The following is a 12,665-nucleotide window of genomic DNA, read 5'->3' as shown; positions in this document are numbered from 1 at the left end:
CGCAGAAGTGCCCTCCCCCTGCCTTCAGGCCAGTTCTCTTTAGGTTGTTTCAAGTTTCTCAGTACAGTGTGAGACTTCCCACAGGGAAGCACTCTGAGCATATCTCCTGTGTCATGACTCACATGCGGCAGACACGGCTGAACTGAGCCTTGGAACTCCAAGAAGGGGATTCTGAAAAAGGAGGGCTCTTCAGGGCTTCTTGGGAGCCAGGTAGGGGAACCTAGACTTACTTACTAATGAGCCTATAACTCTAGCTAAAGTGGCTGAGAGAAGGGGCAGGGGTTTACAGGTGGGATGGGTGCTAAGGGGCCAGCAGTTGGGGGAGTGGGGAGCCTGAGAAAGGCAAGGATGTGGTTTGTTGGTGTGGCATTGAGCCTGAAATGGTCAAAATGTTCCAACTTGGAATCCCTGGTGCCTTGGACAGTTGTCCGCTTGAACATTGGTGTGACTGTGAAGGAGGAAGCAGAAAGCCTACTCTGAAGCGTGAAGGTGAGCATCAAAGACCTGACCCTTGGCTATGGTGGAAACATTAACCTGGAAGGGACTTGCATCTAGTTCCCATCCTAGGAAGGGAGAGTGTGAGTGGGGTCAATGAAAGTTCCCAACCTGACATCATAGGGAGAGTAGGGGGGCCTGGAGTTAGCAGGAAGGTTCCTGGCTGCTGTTAGCTTTGGTTCAAAAGGAGGTGGGCACAAGGTGCAAGAACCTTGAGGGCTGCGTACAGGACCATGTCACTGAAAGTGAAAGTGAGAGAGGCCAGTACTTTCCCAGAATTTCTTCCTAGAATTTCCTACACATACTGCCCTTCCCAGAACTGGCTCTGGTCAATCTTGAATTCTCATCTACCACAGGAAGCAGTAGAGAGCATTGCCTCCCTGTATGACAAAGGTTAAGTCCTTGGCCCCTCTTTGGGCCTCACTTTCTCCATCCTGCTAACAGGTTAGACTGGACTAGATAACCATCGTCATATTAATGGTAATGAGAGCTGGGGGGAGGGGGTTGTCACCTAATCACTAGGTCATCCCCTGGCCTTGTTTCTAAGTGCTGAAAGAGCTCCAGCTGAGGCTAGATGCCTGCCCTTCAGGAGTTAGCAAGTGGGACAGATGGACAGGATGGACAGGACAGGGTAAACAGCAATGCCTGGCAGTCCACTGAATGAAAAGCTCAGACCCAGCAGTGGGGGCAGGGGTGCTGTGGAGAGGGCTGCATGGATGGCTGGAACACAGGCAAGATGGGGGAATAGTCTTTCTTTCATTTATTCTCCACATCCTCCAGAGAAAGGGGTCAGTTGTCACAGAGCCAGACACACCAGCACCTGACATGTGCATCATGACCCTGAGACAGCACTGGACACCAGGTGGGGCTTGTGGCTGAAGGTGGATGGGTGGGGTCTGTGAGTAGAATGGAACAGTGTGCGTGGTGAACCCTGAGCCTTAGCCTCCAAGTGAACTCCAACCTGTGCTATTGCTTATAAGCGTCCCTCCAACTGTGGCTCTGGCTCCATTTAAAAAAGGGTTGGGGGGGGGGTGGAGGGGTCCTTCTATCCCTCTGGCACCCTGAACAGATGCCAAGAATCTTTGGGCTGGAGTTACATCCTTACCCAGACAGTAAAAACCTCTCCAGCCAAGACACAAGATGCTGAGCACTACCAGCCAGTTTGGACAGCTGCTGACCTCTGTGACTGTCTGTCCTCAGACCTCAGCCCTTTATGGGTCCTGCTCCTGTGCGTCCACGTCATCGCTGTCCTGGACAGTGCCACGCCTATACCTCAGAGCACCACAGATGCCACTGCCTCAGCAGCGATCACACAGGACCCCTACTCCTTTTGGCCCCCAACACTCCCCACAGCTAAGCGATGCCCAGCATTGGAGGTGACCTCACCAAAGGTGGAAGTACCACTGAGTAAGGAGCAATTACACCACTGGGAACCCTGGAGGGCACAGTGGTTGGAGGGCTTTGGGCAAGAGGGTTGAAAGGTGGGGTTGGCTTCCCAGGCCCCCACCGTCTGCCACGTAGCCCACCACCAACCAGGTGAGGTTGACTGAGCACTTGCCATTCTCCATCCTCCACTCAGCTTCATGGATGGGGGGTCGGGGCCCAGCATCCAAGATGCTCCCTATTTAATGGACTGGAGAGAACTCAAGACACAAGGAATGGTCATAAGACCTTGAGCCTTGCCTGCTGGCCACCTCAGAGGAACAAAAGCCTGTTAGCACTGCCACCTCAGTCTGGCCTCCTAGAGTCATAGAGGCTGGGCACTAGAGAAAGTCATCCTGAGGGGAAAAGTGTCATCATCACGTGAACCAAGGGCCCCTCTCCAAATTCCCTTTGCCTAGGCCTCTCAACTCATGCAACTGTACTTTTAACAGACTTTTCCTGCCTACGTGGTGCGCACTGACACTCCAGGTTCCTGACTGTGGGGAGGTGGGCAGGGCAGGGCACAGCAGAGGGGTGGCCCTGCTCTAAGGAAAGGCTGACAGTCACATGTGTCCCTAGATGGAATGTTGACCTTGTCCTGTACTGGCTGCAGCCGATTCTCACACTTCCCCATCCTCTACTGGTTGGGCAATGGTTCCTTCATCGAGGACCTCCCGGGCCGGCTGTATGAAGGCAGCATCAGGTAAGGGACACAGCAGTGAGGCTAGTAGGAGGTGACCTCCCGCGGTTCTCTCATGGCCTCTGTTTCCCCTCTGCTCCAGCCGGAAGCACAGGAGCACCAATACCTGGCTGCGGAAGACCTTGGTGGTGGAGGAGCTGAGCCCTGCCCTGCGCAGCACCAACTTCTCCTGTGTTCTCATAGATCCTGCACAGACTGCCCAGCGTCACATCATCCTGGCTCAGCTTTGGGTAAGGAGCCTAAGGGAAGGCTTCGGAGGGCCTGAGCTCTGCTTCAGTGTGGGTCACATGGCTAATGTGGGGAGGGAGAGATTGGATTCTGCTCAGAGCAGGCCTACTGATCACCATTTCCTAAGGCCCCAAGCTGAGGTGGAAACAAAAAGGAACTTAGGACTGGGGTAGGGGAGGCACAGCCTGGAGGAAAGTGCCAAAAGATGGCCCTCTATCCCTTGGCCCTGACCCTTACCTGCCTTCACTTTTCTAGGCTGGGCGGAAGACAACCTTGCCCCCCACTCAAGAAGCCCTGCCCTCCAGCTACCACCAAGGGCAACAGCTGCCCACATCAGCAGGACCAGGAATCAACATGCAACACCAGCAACAAGATAGCAACCTTGACCAGAGCCTGGGCCCCATCTACCTGAATGGTTCACATGATCATAACAGCACAGCAGCAGCACCACCACACCCCCGCCCTACTTTAGACTTGGGTTAGGAGTCCCCTCTTCTGAAGGTTCCTGCTCTGGTTCTCTCTTGCCCATCCCCTCTACTCTGAGCAAATTCAAACTCCCTTCTCATCCAAAATGCTTCCTTCTCCTCCTGCCTGCTATTCTCTTTTCATCCCCTTACTAATTTTCCTGATGTCCTACTCTCATCACACTGCTCTACTATTTAGAAACTTCCAAGACCTATCAGGAGGACCTTAGCCCAGTAATCAAGGACTCTCTGATTCATTTCCAACATAACCCTCCAACATGTTCCCAGACAACTCTCACGTCTTTGGTTATTTGATCCCCTGTGCCTTACCTTCTCAACAGTTATACTTCTAAGCCTACAGTTATACTTCTAAGCCTGTTTGAACCACCACCCCTTCAGTGACATCTTCCCTATCCCAGCTGTGGCCACATTCTGTATGGATTTAATGTTTTACTATCTTTCCCACTCTAATGGACTGCACCAAGGAAGAGGGAAGGGCAAAACTGCTTCTGATTCACAACTGTATCTTTAGGGACTCAAACACTCAGAAAAAATTACTCAATGGAGGCATCTTTGGCATCTGGTCATTTAGGCCTAAGTTCCACTTGCAGGACCTTGGCCTCTGCAAGAGGGAGTATGAGAAGAGAGGGACTGCCATTCAGAAGCCAAAGACAAAACCAGACTCAGGAGCATAACCCAATGCTGTTAATTGTGACTCATAGCAACCCCACAGGACAGAGCAGAACCACCTCATACGGTTTTCAAGGCTATAATCTTTATAGAAGCAGACTGCCACAGCTTTTTCCTGTGGAACAGCTGGTAGGCTTGAAATGCCAACCTTTTGGTTAGCAGCCAGCGGTTTTATAACCACCGTGCCACCAGGGCTCCCTCGGGGACTTAGGCCTTCAGGAAAGAGAAAAAACAAGCCTATAACGCTCTTCCGAAGCAGTGGCCAGAAATGGAGGGAGGGAACACCCTGGGGAAGATGGGGCCTGAGACCGATCTCAGAGGAAATGGTTCACTCAACAGGGGGGCAAAAGGTGTCTGCACCCTAGAGCCCAGATTTCCCCTTGTTTTCCAAGTAGCTCAAGGCAGCTCAGCACTTAAGGGCGAAAAATAGACTTTATTTACAAGTAATAACATTTAGAAAAGATCCATCCCTGGCCCTTAAAAACCTTCCCATCACTCCAAATCCCACGCCGGTGCAACTCTGGGGGAAGCTGGGAATGAGCTGCTCCTGAAGGCTGCCACTCCACCACCCCACCCCACCCCACCCCACCCCTCCCCACCCCATGGGCACAGGGTGTGGGAGACAGCACTGTCTCTTGGGGTTTGGCCACCACAGGCCTGGGAGCTGAGAAGGCACTGAGAGGGGCAGTAGAAGGAGAAGGACCAGGCAAGGTCAGCGTCGGGGACACAGGTGGGGCCACTCAATGGCACTGGCCCTTTAGTGCTTCGCCTGGAAGAGACAGAGATGGTCATGATTATAAGAAAACTTGTGATGCCGGTCTGCACCAGCTGGCTCACAGAGCCCTCATCTCGCTCCACCCACCCATAGGAGTAGGATACCATCCTGGAGGTGGCCCTGGACACTGTTTTCTCAGTAGGAATGGGGCCTGTGTCTCCCCTCTCAGTAATGAGCAGTTAACTAGGACGAAGAACATTTTTTAACCACCCCCCCCATGGCCTAGCTAGGCCCTGCCTTGGATGCTGTCCCACTGGGCAGTCTGGGGAGGGCCCTCTACCTTGCCCTTGGCTCGAGGGGTGGCCGCAGCAGCAGCACTGGCGGCACTGGCTGTGGTGGTGGCAATGCGAGGAGAGCGGCGGGTTCCACTGCGGGTGTTGGGGGACGTCTTGGGTGGGGCTTTCTTTGAGGCCCCCCTCCGCAGAAGACTATTCCCGAGCTTCTTGGGCGTGTTGAGGATGCTGAAGGCCATTGACTGGCGTCGGTCAGCCTAGGGGGAGGGGCTGTTGAACTAGGGAACCTAACACAGCCTTCCAGGTCAGCATGTTGACCCCTGGCTTTACCACCAAGGCCCCCGAGGGCCTGCCTTCATTACTAGACTAACCTGTTTAACAACAGCTGGAGCTGCTTTCTCCTGGGCCTTGGTAGTGCTCTGTTTGCGCCCTTCATGTCGGTCACGGGGAGTCATGGGGCGTGGGAAACAGCTGGTGGCCTTCTTAGACTATAGGGAAGAGGATAATTATAGGCAGACAGTCGTAAGAAGACTTTACATCCTAAACCATTTATTTTGGCCTCTCAGACCTGAGAGGAATTTATAAGTCATTGTGTCCAATTTGACCCCCACAACCCTGAGCCAGAGGCTTCCCTTCCACCAGTTTCCATCCCTGCATCAGATCCTCAGAGCGCGAAGCCTTCCCTCCACTCTACCTTTCAAGCATAGTGAGCTGGGCAGAGTGTTCGACAGAACGAAACACAAAGGAGCCGAGTCACCCACCTCAGGGGTGCCAGGGCCCTGGTGGGACTCTGAGGAGACCCGTTTGCGCTGCTGCCGTGTGGTGATACCAGTGCCCTCGGCCATCTGAGTTGGCTGCATGCTAGCTCGGCGCAGGGTCTCCTGAGGATCACCAGTTTTCATTTCCTCATCTGTGATGGTGGCCAGGCTCAGGGAAGGCTGTGGTGGAAGAAGAGGTCAGTGGACCCCAGCTGTATGATGTTAATGTCTTCACTGGGCTGACACTTGAAGCAGTTGGAGCCTTCCTATCTCAAAAGGCCGCCTCCCTTCCTTTCTCTACCACAACTGGGACAAACAGACATGAGAAGTACAGTCCCCAGCAGCCACCTCTCCAAGCTACTACTGCCCTCCCATAAAAGCTTCACTCCTGAGCTCCCCTCCTGCTGGCTAGTCATTCCACCTGGGCACATAAGGTCACGCCCGTCAGTGGTACAGAGACTCGGGACACCAGTACTTAAGCTAGTCAGCAGGTGGCACTGGAGGGGGATGCCAAGGGAGGAAGCAATGAGCCAACGTGGGCAGGTCCTGCTCAGATGACCTCAGGGCTCACCCTGGATTCTATGGGATAGCAGGTCTTCAGGTGCGGGGGGCATACTCGATTGCGCCGCTGCAGTTCAGCAATACGGTTCCAGTCGTCCAGCTGCTCTGGCTCATCTTGGCAAGTGCCCATGTAGAAACTGTTCCTTCCTATGGAGGGCAGGGAAGTTGGAACGAGTTGGGGCTCACCAGCCATTGCTGCTCCCACTCCCCCTTCTGCCTACCCTGTGGACATCGAGCTCAATACACCAGAGTCGCCCCCTGACTTGGTGCTGCAGGTACAGGAGTGGGGCATACACCCTTTCTACTGTGGGGGCTTGCTCACTGCTCCCTCTCTGGGGAGGTCAAAAGAAGTCATATGAAAAGGCTGTGGCTGCATCTTACTCACCTTCAAAAGCATGGTGCCTGGCACCAAGAAAAACTAATTGAGGGCCAGGAATTGATACCCAGAGGGATCCCTGGGGCTGAGAGAGCAAATGTCAAATAGTCTCTGAGGACAGAACTGGCCTGGTCCTTCCACCAGCCCATCACCCCCTGAGAAGGGACAGGAAGGACTCTCAACAGCAGCAAAGCTGTCACTGTCATTCTGGGAATACTAGACTATCTCTGTTGACATATCTGGTTCACCCTGGCTGAGATTAACATGAGCCCAGTTGCCCCAGCACCACCCCTAGAGGACAGGCAAAGCCGAGACAGCAGGGAGAAAGGAGGAGGAAGTGCTAGAAGGTACCAAGGTGGCCAACCTTGGATTTTAAAAAGTATCTTATCTCTTCCCTCTGCCAGTCTAACTTTTGGTTGTTCCCACAGTCCACTCACCTGAAGGGGCTCCTCCAGACACCCTGGCCTGGGAGTGGCGAGCAGAGCTGCGCGTGGTGGGCCGGTAGCCAGGCAAGCTGAGCAGAGCCGAGTTGCCCTCGCTAGCAGAGCTCAGGCAGGGTAGAGACTGAGTAGAGGAGGTGTTCCGCAGGCTGGCCTGGGGTGCGGGGGCAGACTGTGTGCTGTGGAAGGATGAGTTGGCGCTGTCTGGTTCTTCCACATCCAGCTTCTGGCAGAAAAGATACATCCGTTGTGGTGGGTGGGATGGGAACCTCTATAAAGAAGTCTCCCATTCCCCCACCGAAGCCCCTCATAGCCCACGCAATATCTGCATGTGTTCCCAACGCTGCTTAGCAAGGGGCCTTAGTTTGCACTTCATGGCAAAAAAAATGGGCCTTGTTGCCAGAATCCTTCATAAGATTATAGAGACCCTCCCATCCTTTTTCCCATTGAGTCTATTAAAACAATAATTTGAGGGAGGGAAGGCAGTGTTTATCAGCCCATTTTAAAGAAGAGGTGCAAAGAAAGCAAGCATCTGACCCAAGGTCAGAGAGCTAGGAAGTAGCAGAGCTGGAGCTAAAACCCCTGTCTCTTGAGCAATACTCAGGCTTGCCCCACAGCTTCCACGGTCCCACTGACATCTAGAGCTTCTCCAACTTCTGACTAGCAGAGGGCACCCACACACAGAGGTGTCCCTGCTGTACCAAAGCCACCTCTCTCCTCCCCAACCAGCTCCTGGGCTAGGGAAACGCGCTGAGTTCACAGCCTGGCAGGCATCGTCATACAGCTCAGCCCCACAGGGTGTGCTGGGAGGAATACGACGGACTGCAATTTGCCCCTTTCCTCCTTCAGCCTGCACAGGATCAGTGTTCCATGTGCTAGCCTCAGTGGAGGCAGGGATCTAATTTCAGCCCTGCCCCTTACTACAAAAATAAGCCCTAAACACACTTTCTCTCTTAGTATCTCAGCTTTCTCATTGGTAAAACAGACTGGTGATCCCTGCCTGCCTGCCTGCCTGCTTCATTCTCAGGCTGATAACCAGAAGTCTCTGCAGCCCCACTTCCAGCAGCCTTACCTTGGTCATGGTGATGTTGATTATCTGTGTGGTACGTCGACGAGCAGAGCGGGTCTTTCTGCCTGAGTCCAGGAAGACATCCCCCAGGGAGTCCAGGCTGCTCTCCAGGGGGGCCTGACTCCGAGTTGAGATGGGAGTGAAGTAGAGACTCTCCAGGGATTCTACCTTGGGGGGAAGGCGCTGGGAGATGGGTGAGGCTGGCTCTCCAGGGACACTGGTGCCATCTGGTTGGGTACGTGGCAGCTTGCTGTGGAAAGGAAACCTGCTGAGTGAGATTCCTGGGGCTAGGAGGCACTTTGTCCATTGCTTTGCTCCAAAGTAATCATTCCTACAAGCAGACAATGTCAAGCACCCATTCTTGCTCTTGAGTTTTCAGAAGCAACAAGGAGAACCCTTGTCCTGAGCCCTCCCTTCAATCCACTTTGTCCCTGTTGAGTTCATCCATCCCCAATGGCTGCCCTTAGGCTGGCTATCCCAGATCTCAGCCTGGGCAATTCCCAGAGTCTAAACTCCAGACCCATATATCTAATTGTCCTGAGATGTCTCCTGATACCCGTAGTACTTCACAATGAACATATTCCAGACTCAGCCCATTTGTCTGTTCCTCCTCCTGTATCCCCTATTTCAGTGCATGGGAGCACCCACAGCCCCGGCCCCCGAACCATTACCATGGGCACAATATCCCTACCCTACCTCTCTCCTACCAAACCCAGTAACTGAGTCTCCTAACAGCTCTCCTGACCACACCCCTGCTCTATTCTGTCCTCCCTGGTTCAGCCTTCTCTCACCTAGACTGTGAGAGAGGCAGCAGAGTGGTGACAAGCAAGGTCTCCTGGACAAGCAACCACCTCTCTAAGCCCCAGTTTCATCTGTTAAAGGATGACAGTAGAACCTATTTCAGAGAGTTGTTGAGAGATAAGTGCTTAAAGCAGCAATCTGACATGCCATATAAGTGTTTGCTTAATAAAACAATAAATGTGTTTCTAGTCTTACTCTTTACATGATCTATGAGAATAATCCTTCTATGATGCAAATCTGACCATTTACCCCTCAACTTCAACCCCTTCAGAGGTTCCTCAGTATCTTTAGGATCAAGTCTAAATGCCAGCCTCCTTCCACTGGGAGGACAGTGATCCCCTGGCACCGGGGCCTGCTGAGCCCCCCGCAGCTCTCAGCCTTTGCTTCCACTGCTCACCACCCACCTGGTGCGCACATCTACGTATTCTTTCAAGACACAGAACAGGAGTGACCACCTCCATGGAGTCTTTCACACTTGCTTCTTTTCTCTCTCCCTGAGCCCTGTACAGACGCTGGCATCACACCAGTGTCACACATCATACTTTCTTCTTCCTTATCTTTCTCCTCTAAGAATAAGCTTCCAGAGGGCAAAAGGACCACACCTCCCTTCTCTCAATAGCCCCAATATCCAGGATACAGCCTGATCACCAGGAGGCACTCTAAACAACAAGCTTAGGGAGGGAGGGTGCTTCTGACCTGGCTATAGAAAGTGGAGTCCCCTCCTCACAGCTCAAGTCCAGGCTGTCAATGCTCAAGTCCAGCTGGGACTTAGCCTGAGGCTCCCGGCTCTTTAAGGCATCAGTCGCCACTTGGAATTTGCCCAGGTCTCGAAGCTGCTGGTCAGCATGGGCAACCTGGGAAGAATGACAGAAAGCAGGAAGGCAAGAACGGAGGACACAGAGGTCCAACATGGAGGGTGAGAAGCATCTCTGCAGCCAGACGTTTACCTGCGCCTCCAGGCTGTGCACCTGAGCAGTAAGGTGGCGGCAGGTCTGTTCAGCCTCTTTGGTCTTCAGCCCGGCCTGCTGCAGCTCCCGGCCTAGCCGCTCAGCTTCAGCCCGAAGCTCCTTGTTTTCCCTCTGTAGCTGCTCCAGGCCCCGCAGCTGCTCCTGCAGCTCTTGGTTCTGCTGCTTCTTGGCATCATAATGGGTCTTGGCTTTCTCCATCTGTGTGGGCAGAGAGGGTGGGAGGGGGGGTGGTGGGGCAGAGGCAGGACTGGGGTGGGGTGGGGAGGTGGGCGGCCTGGCCCCAGCGTGAGGCTCCTCACCTGCAGCCTGTAGTGCTCAGCGGCCTGCTCCTTCTGGCTCACCTGGGCCTGCAGCTCACTGAGCTGGGCTTGGAGGCGCTGGGCCTCCTGCTGGCTCTCACCTCCTTGGGCCTGGGAGCATGGAACGCTTAGCAGGGCTGGTCAGGATGCTCCACCCAAACCCACTAACTTGGCCTAGCCCCTTGGGCTCCATGGCCAATCTCACACAACACTTACACACACTTTCCCCCCAACTCCATCCTACTGAAACACCACTCCCCCCACTTCAGGTCCACGTTCTATAGGAGCTTTCCCTGGCCAGCCTGTGCTATTGGCTCTCTCTCTGCCACAGTCCTAACAGACCTATCTTGGTCATCTTTGAGACAGGGTACAAATTGTCTCAAACTTTCTATGAGAACACAATCTCCCAAGGAAGAAAGGAAATGGATTCTCAGAGACACCTGACGTCAGCTCTCTGAGTATACAACTCAATTATCCTCAAAACCACTCTCAGAAGTAACTTTATCCTCATTTTAGAGATGAGGAAACTGAGCTCAGAGATTTAAAGCAAAATGACCAGGGTCATAGTGACTAAATGGCAGAGTAAGATTTGAATCTTGCTTTATCTAATGCCCAAGCCTGTGTGGGCTCATTCATTGTGCCAGTACCGCCTCCCACCCAGACCAGAGCCTTCTTCAGAACAGGGTCTGTGTCTCAGTCTCTGCCCACCTGCTCTGCCTTGCACAGTGCTGGGTCTGTTAGAAGTGCTGGGCAGGGTCATCCAGCCCTTGCCTCTCCTGTCTCCTAATACAGGGCAGGCCCCACAAAGAGCAGGAGAGACATCTGTTTACGAGTGACGCATGATGTGGTGTGTTACATACGGAAGGTGAGCGGGGAGATGAAGCTCTGAGCTCCCACCAACTCCTATGATCCACAGGGCTTTAGTGAGTGTCAAGATTGCTGATGTTCATTTTTTCTGTCCCTGACTAAAGGCTATGAGGGAGCTCTGGTGGCACAGTGCCTAAGGCATCTGACTGCTAACCAGAAGGCTGGTGGTTCAAACCCAGCCACTCCTCAGAAAAAAGACAGGGCAATCTACTTCTGTATAAATACCACCTCATAAACCCAAGGAAAGCTCGCTACGAGTCGAATCAACTCGATGGCAGTGAGTTTTTAAAGGCTCTTAAATCTAGAACTGTAAAAAAAAAAAAACAAATATGGAACAAGAGATGACATAGTAGAAAGCATTACAGCACTATTAAACTGTACTGTAATATTAAATATCATCACACACTCCCTGAGCCTAGACTATCTAGACCAGTGCCATCCAATGGAACTTTCTGGGATGATGGGACGTGTTCTGTGTCTATGCTGTCCAATATGGTAGCCAATAACCACTCACAGCTACTGAGCATGTGAAATGTGGCTGGTCTGACTGAGGAATTTAAAAATTTTATTTCATTTAAATTAAATTTCAACAGCACATGTGGCTAGTGGATACTCTACTGGACAGCAGAGGTCTAGAGGGATGGGAACGGCTCCAGCCTATCCTCAAGCATTCCCAGAAGGCACCACAGGGGCTTCTGAGCCACAGGCAGATCTCTGAAAGCTACCAGACACCCAGGGTGCCCACCCTCTGCCTCCCCACCCACCACAGCCGAAGGTCGTAGAGTGCCCCTTCCTTCCCCCACCCCGAGGCCGAGCAGAGGTCAGGCCTAGTTCCCACTGGCCCCACCTTCAGCTTCTGCTGCTGCACCTTGCTGGCTTGGTCATGGTCAGCTAGCTTCTTACTCAGTTCTTCCACCTGGGGAGGGGTAAGAGAAGACTCAAGAGGCTGTCCTCCGGATGTCTAGACAAAGTATGGTGTTTCCCCAGGCCAGGACCCTCAGAAGAAGAGGAAACTCATTCTTTCTCTGGCCTCCAAGTAGAAAGCAGACTCACTGCTGCCCAGGCTGGCTGCCATACCCTGAGGGAGGTGATCTAATACACAGGTTGATCCTGAGTCACCTGCCATACTCACCTCCACTCCAGCCTGCAGAGACAGAGGCCTGCCTGACCCCCCAGCCACTAGAATCAGCAGAATGGACTTGGGAGCTGACACATCACCACCACCCTGCTGTTGTTGCCACCACTGCTCCCCAGCCCAACCTTCCCAGGTTGGGGGAGAATCAGGGGACCTCGTCTGTAACTCTAGCAGAATATGCATGAACATCCATCCCTCTCATCCCTGAAATTGCCAAAGCTGAAGCCCACAGATGCTCAGACCTCTTCCCAATATCCATAGGCTGTTAGAGGCTGGTGGCAGCAGCGTGGCCGCTGTGGTTAGCATTGGAAAATAGACTGCTGGAAGATAAGAGCGGGGCAGCACACGTACTCAAAGCCCACCCCATTCCCACAAAGGAAGAGC

The 12,665-nt window shown here is 53.2% G+C and overlaps 2 protein-coding genes across 2 annotated transcripts in view; one reads left to right on the top strand and one right to left on the bottom strand.

Annotated features, from left to right (window-relative positions):
* The first annotated feature begins 1,329 nt into the window (after nucleotides 1–1,329).
* LOC103197170 (interleukin 18 binding protein) lies at nucleotides 1,330–3,328 on the top strand. The gene is made up of 5 exons (XM_007941045.1): nucleotides 1,330–1,357; nucleotides 1,696–1,902; nucleotides 2,497–2,620; nucleotides 2,700–2,847; nucleotides 3,101–3,328. Exons 1-5 carry the CDS (start codon nucleotides 1,330–1,332, stop codon nucleotides 3,326–3,328), a joined length of 735 nt encoding a protein of 244 aa, XP_007939236.1.
* A 1,428-nt stretch (nucleotides 3,329–4,756) lies between these two features.
* The window catches only part of NUMA1 (nuclear mitotic apparatus protein 1), a 34,836-nt gene continuing 26,927 nt past the window's right edge, over nucleotides 4,757–12,665 (bottom strand). Inside the window, exons 15-25 of the mRNA XM_042780968.1 lie at nucleotides 11,994–12,062; nucleotides 10,280–10,390; nucleotides 9,960–10,178; nucleotides 9,709–9,866; nucleotides 8,215–8,461; nucleotides 7,140–7,368; nucleotides 6,337–6,473; nucleotides 5,769–5,945; nucleotides 5,379–5,495; nucleotides 5,055–5,264; nucleotides 4,757–4,768 (exon numbers count right to left, since the gene is read on the bottom strand). Of these exons, the coding sequence (XP_042636902.1) occupies nucleotides 4,757–4,768; nucleotides 5,055–5,264; nucleotides 5,379–5,495; nucleotides 5,769–5,945; nucleotides 6,337–6,473; nucleotides 7,140–7,368; nucleotides 8,215–8,461; nucleotides 9,709–9,866; nucleotides 9,960–10,178; nucleotides 10,280–10,390; nucleotides 11,994–12,062 (1,686 nt within the window). The remainder of the gene's footprint in view (nucleotides 4,769–5,054; nucleotides 5,265–5,378; nucleotides 5,496–5,768; nucleotides 5,946–6,336; nucleotides 6,474–7,139; nucleotides 7,369–8,214; nucleotides 8,462–9,708; nucleotides 9,867–9,959; nucleotides 10,179–10,279; nucleotides 10,391–11,993; nucleotides 12,063–12,665) is intronic.

Source organism: Orycteropus afer, unplaced genomic scaffold (assembly GCF_000298275.1).
Source record: "Orycteropus afer afer isolate SDZICR_OR568_19922 unplaced genomic scaffold, OryAfe1.0 scaffold00074, whole genome shotgun sequence".
Lineage (NCBI taxonomy): Eukaryota > Metazoa > Chordata > Mammalia > Tubulidentata > Orycteropodidae > Orycteropus > Orycteropus afer.
This window is presented reverse-complemented; position numbering and strand designations above follow the sequence as displayed.

Excerpts from the sequence above, each read along its gene's own strand:
- LOC103197170 (XM_007941045.1), top strand. The coding sequence starts at position 1,330 with ATGACCCTGAGACAGCACTGGACACCAG. Across the intron at positions 1,903-2,496 it reads AAAGGTGGAAGTACCACTGA|ATGGAATGTTGACCTTGTCC; the intron begins GTAAGGAGCAAT and ends ATGTGTCCCTAG. Across the intron at positions 2,621-2,699 it reads CTGTATGAAGGCAGCATCAG|CCGGAAGCACAGGAGCACCA; the intron begins GTAAGGGACACA and ends CCTCTGCTCCAG.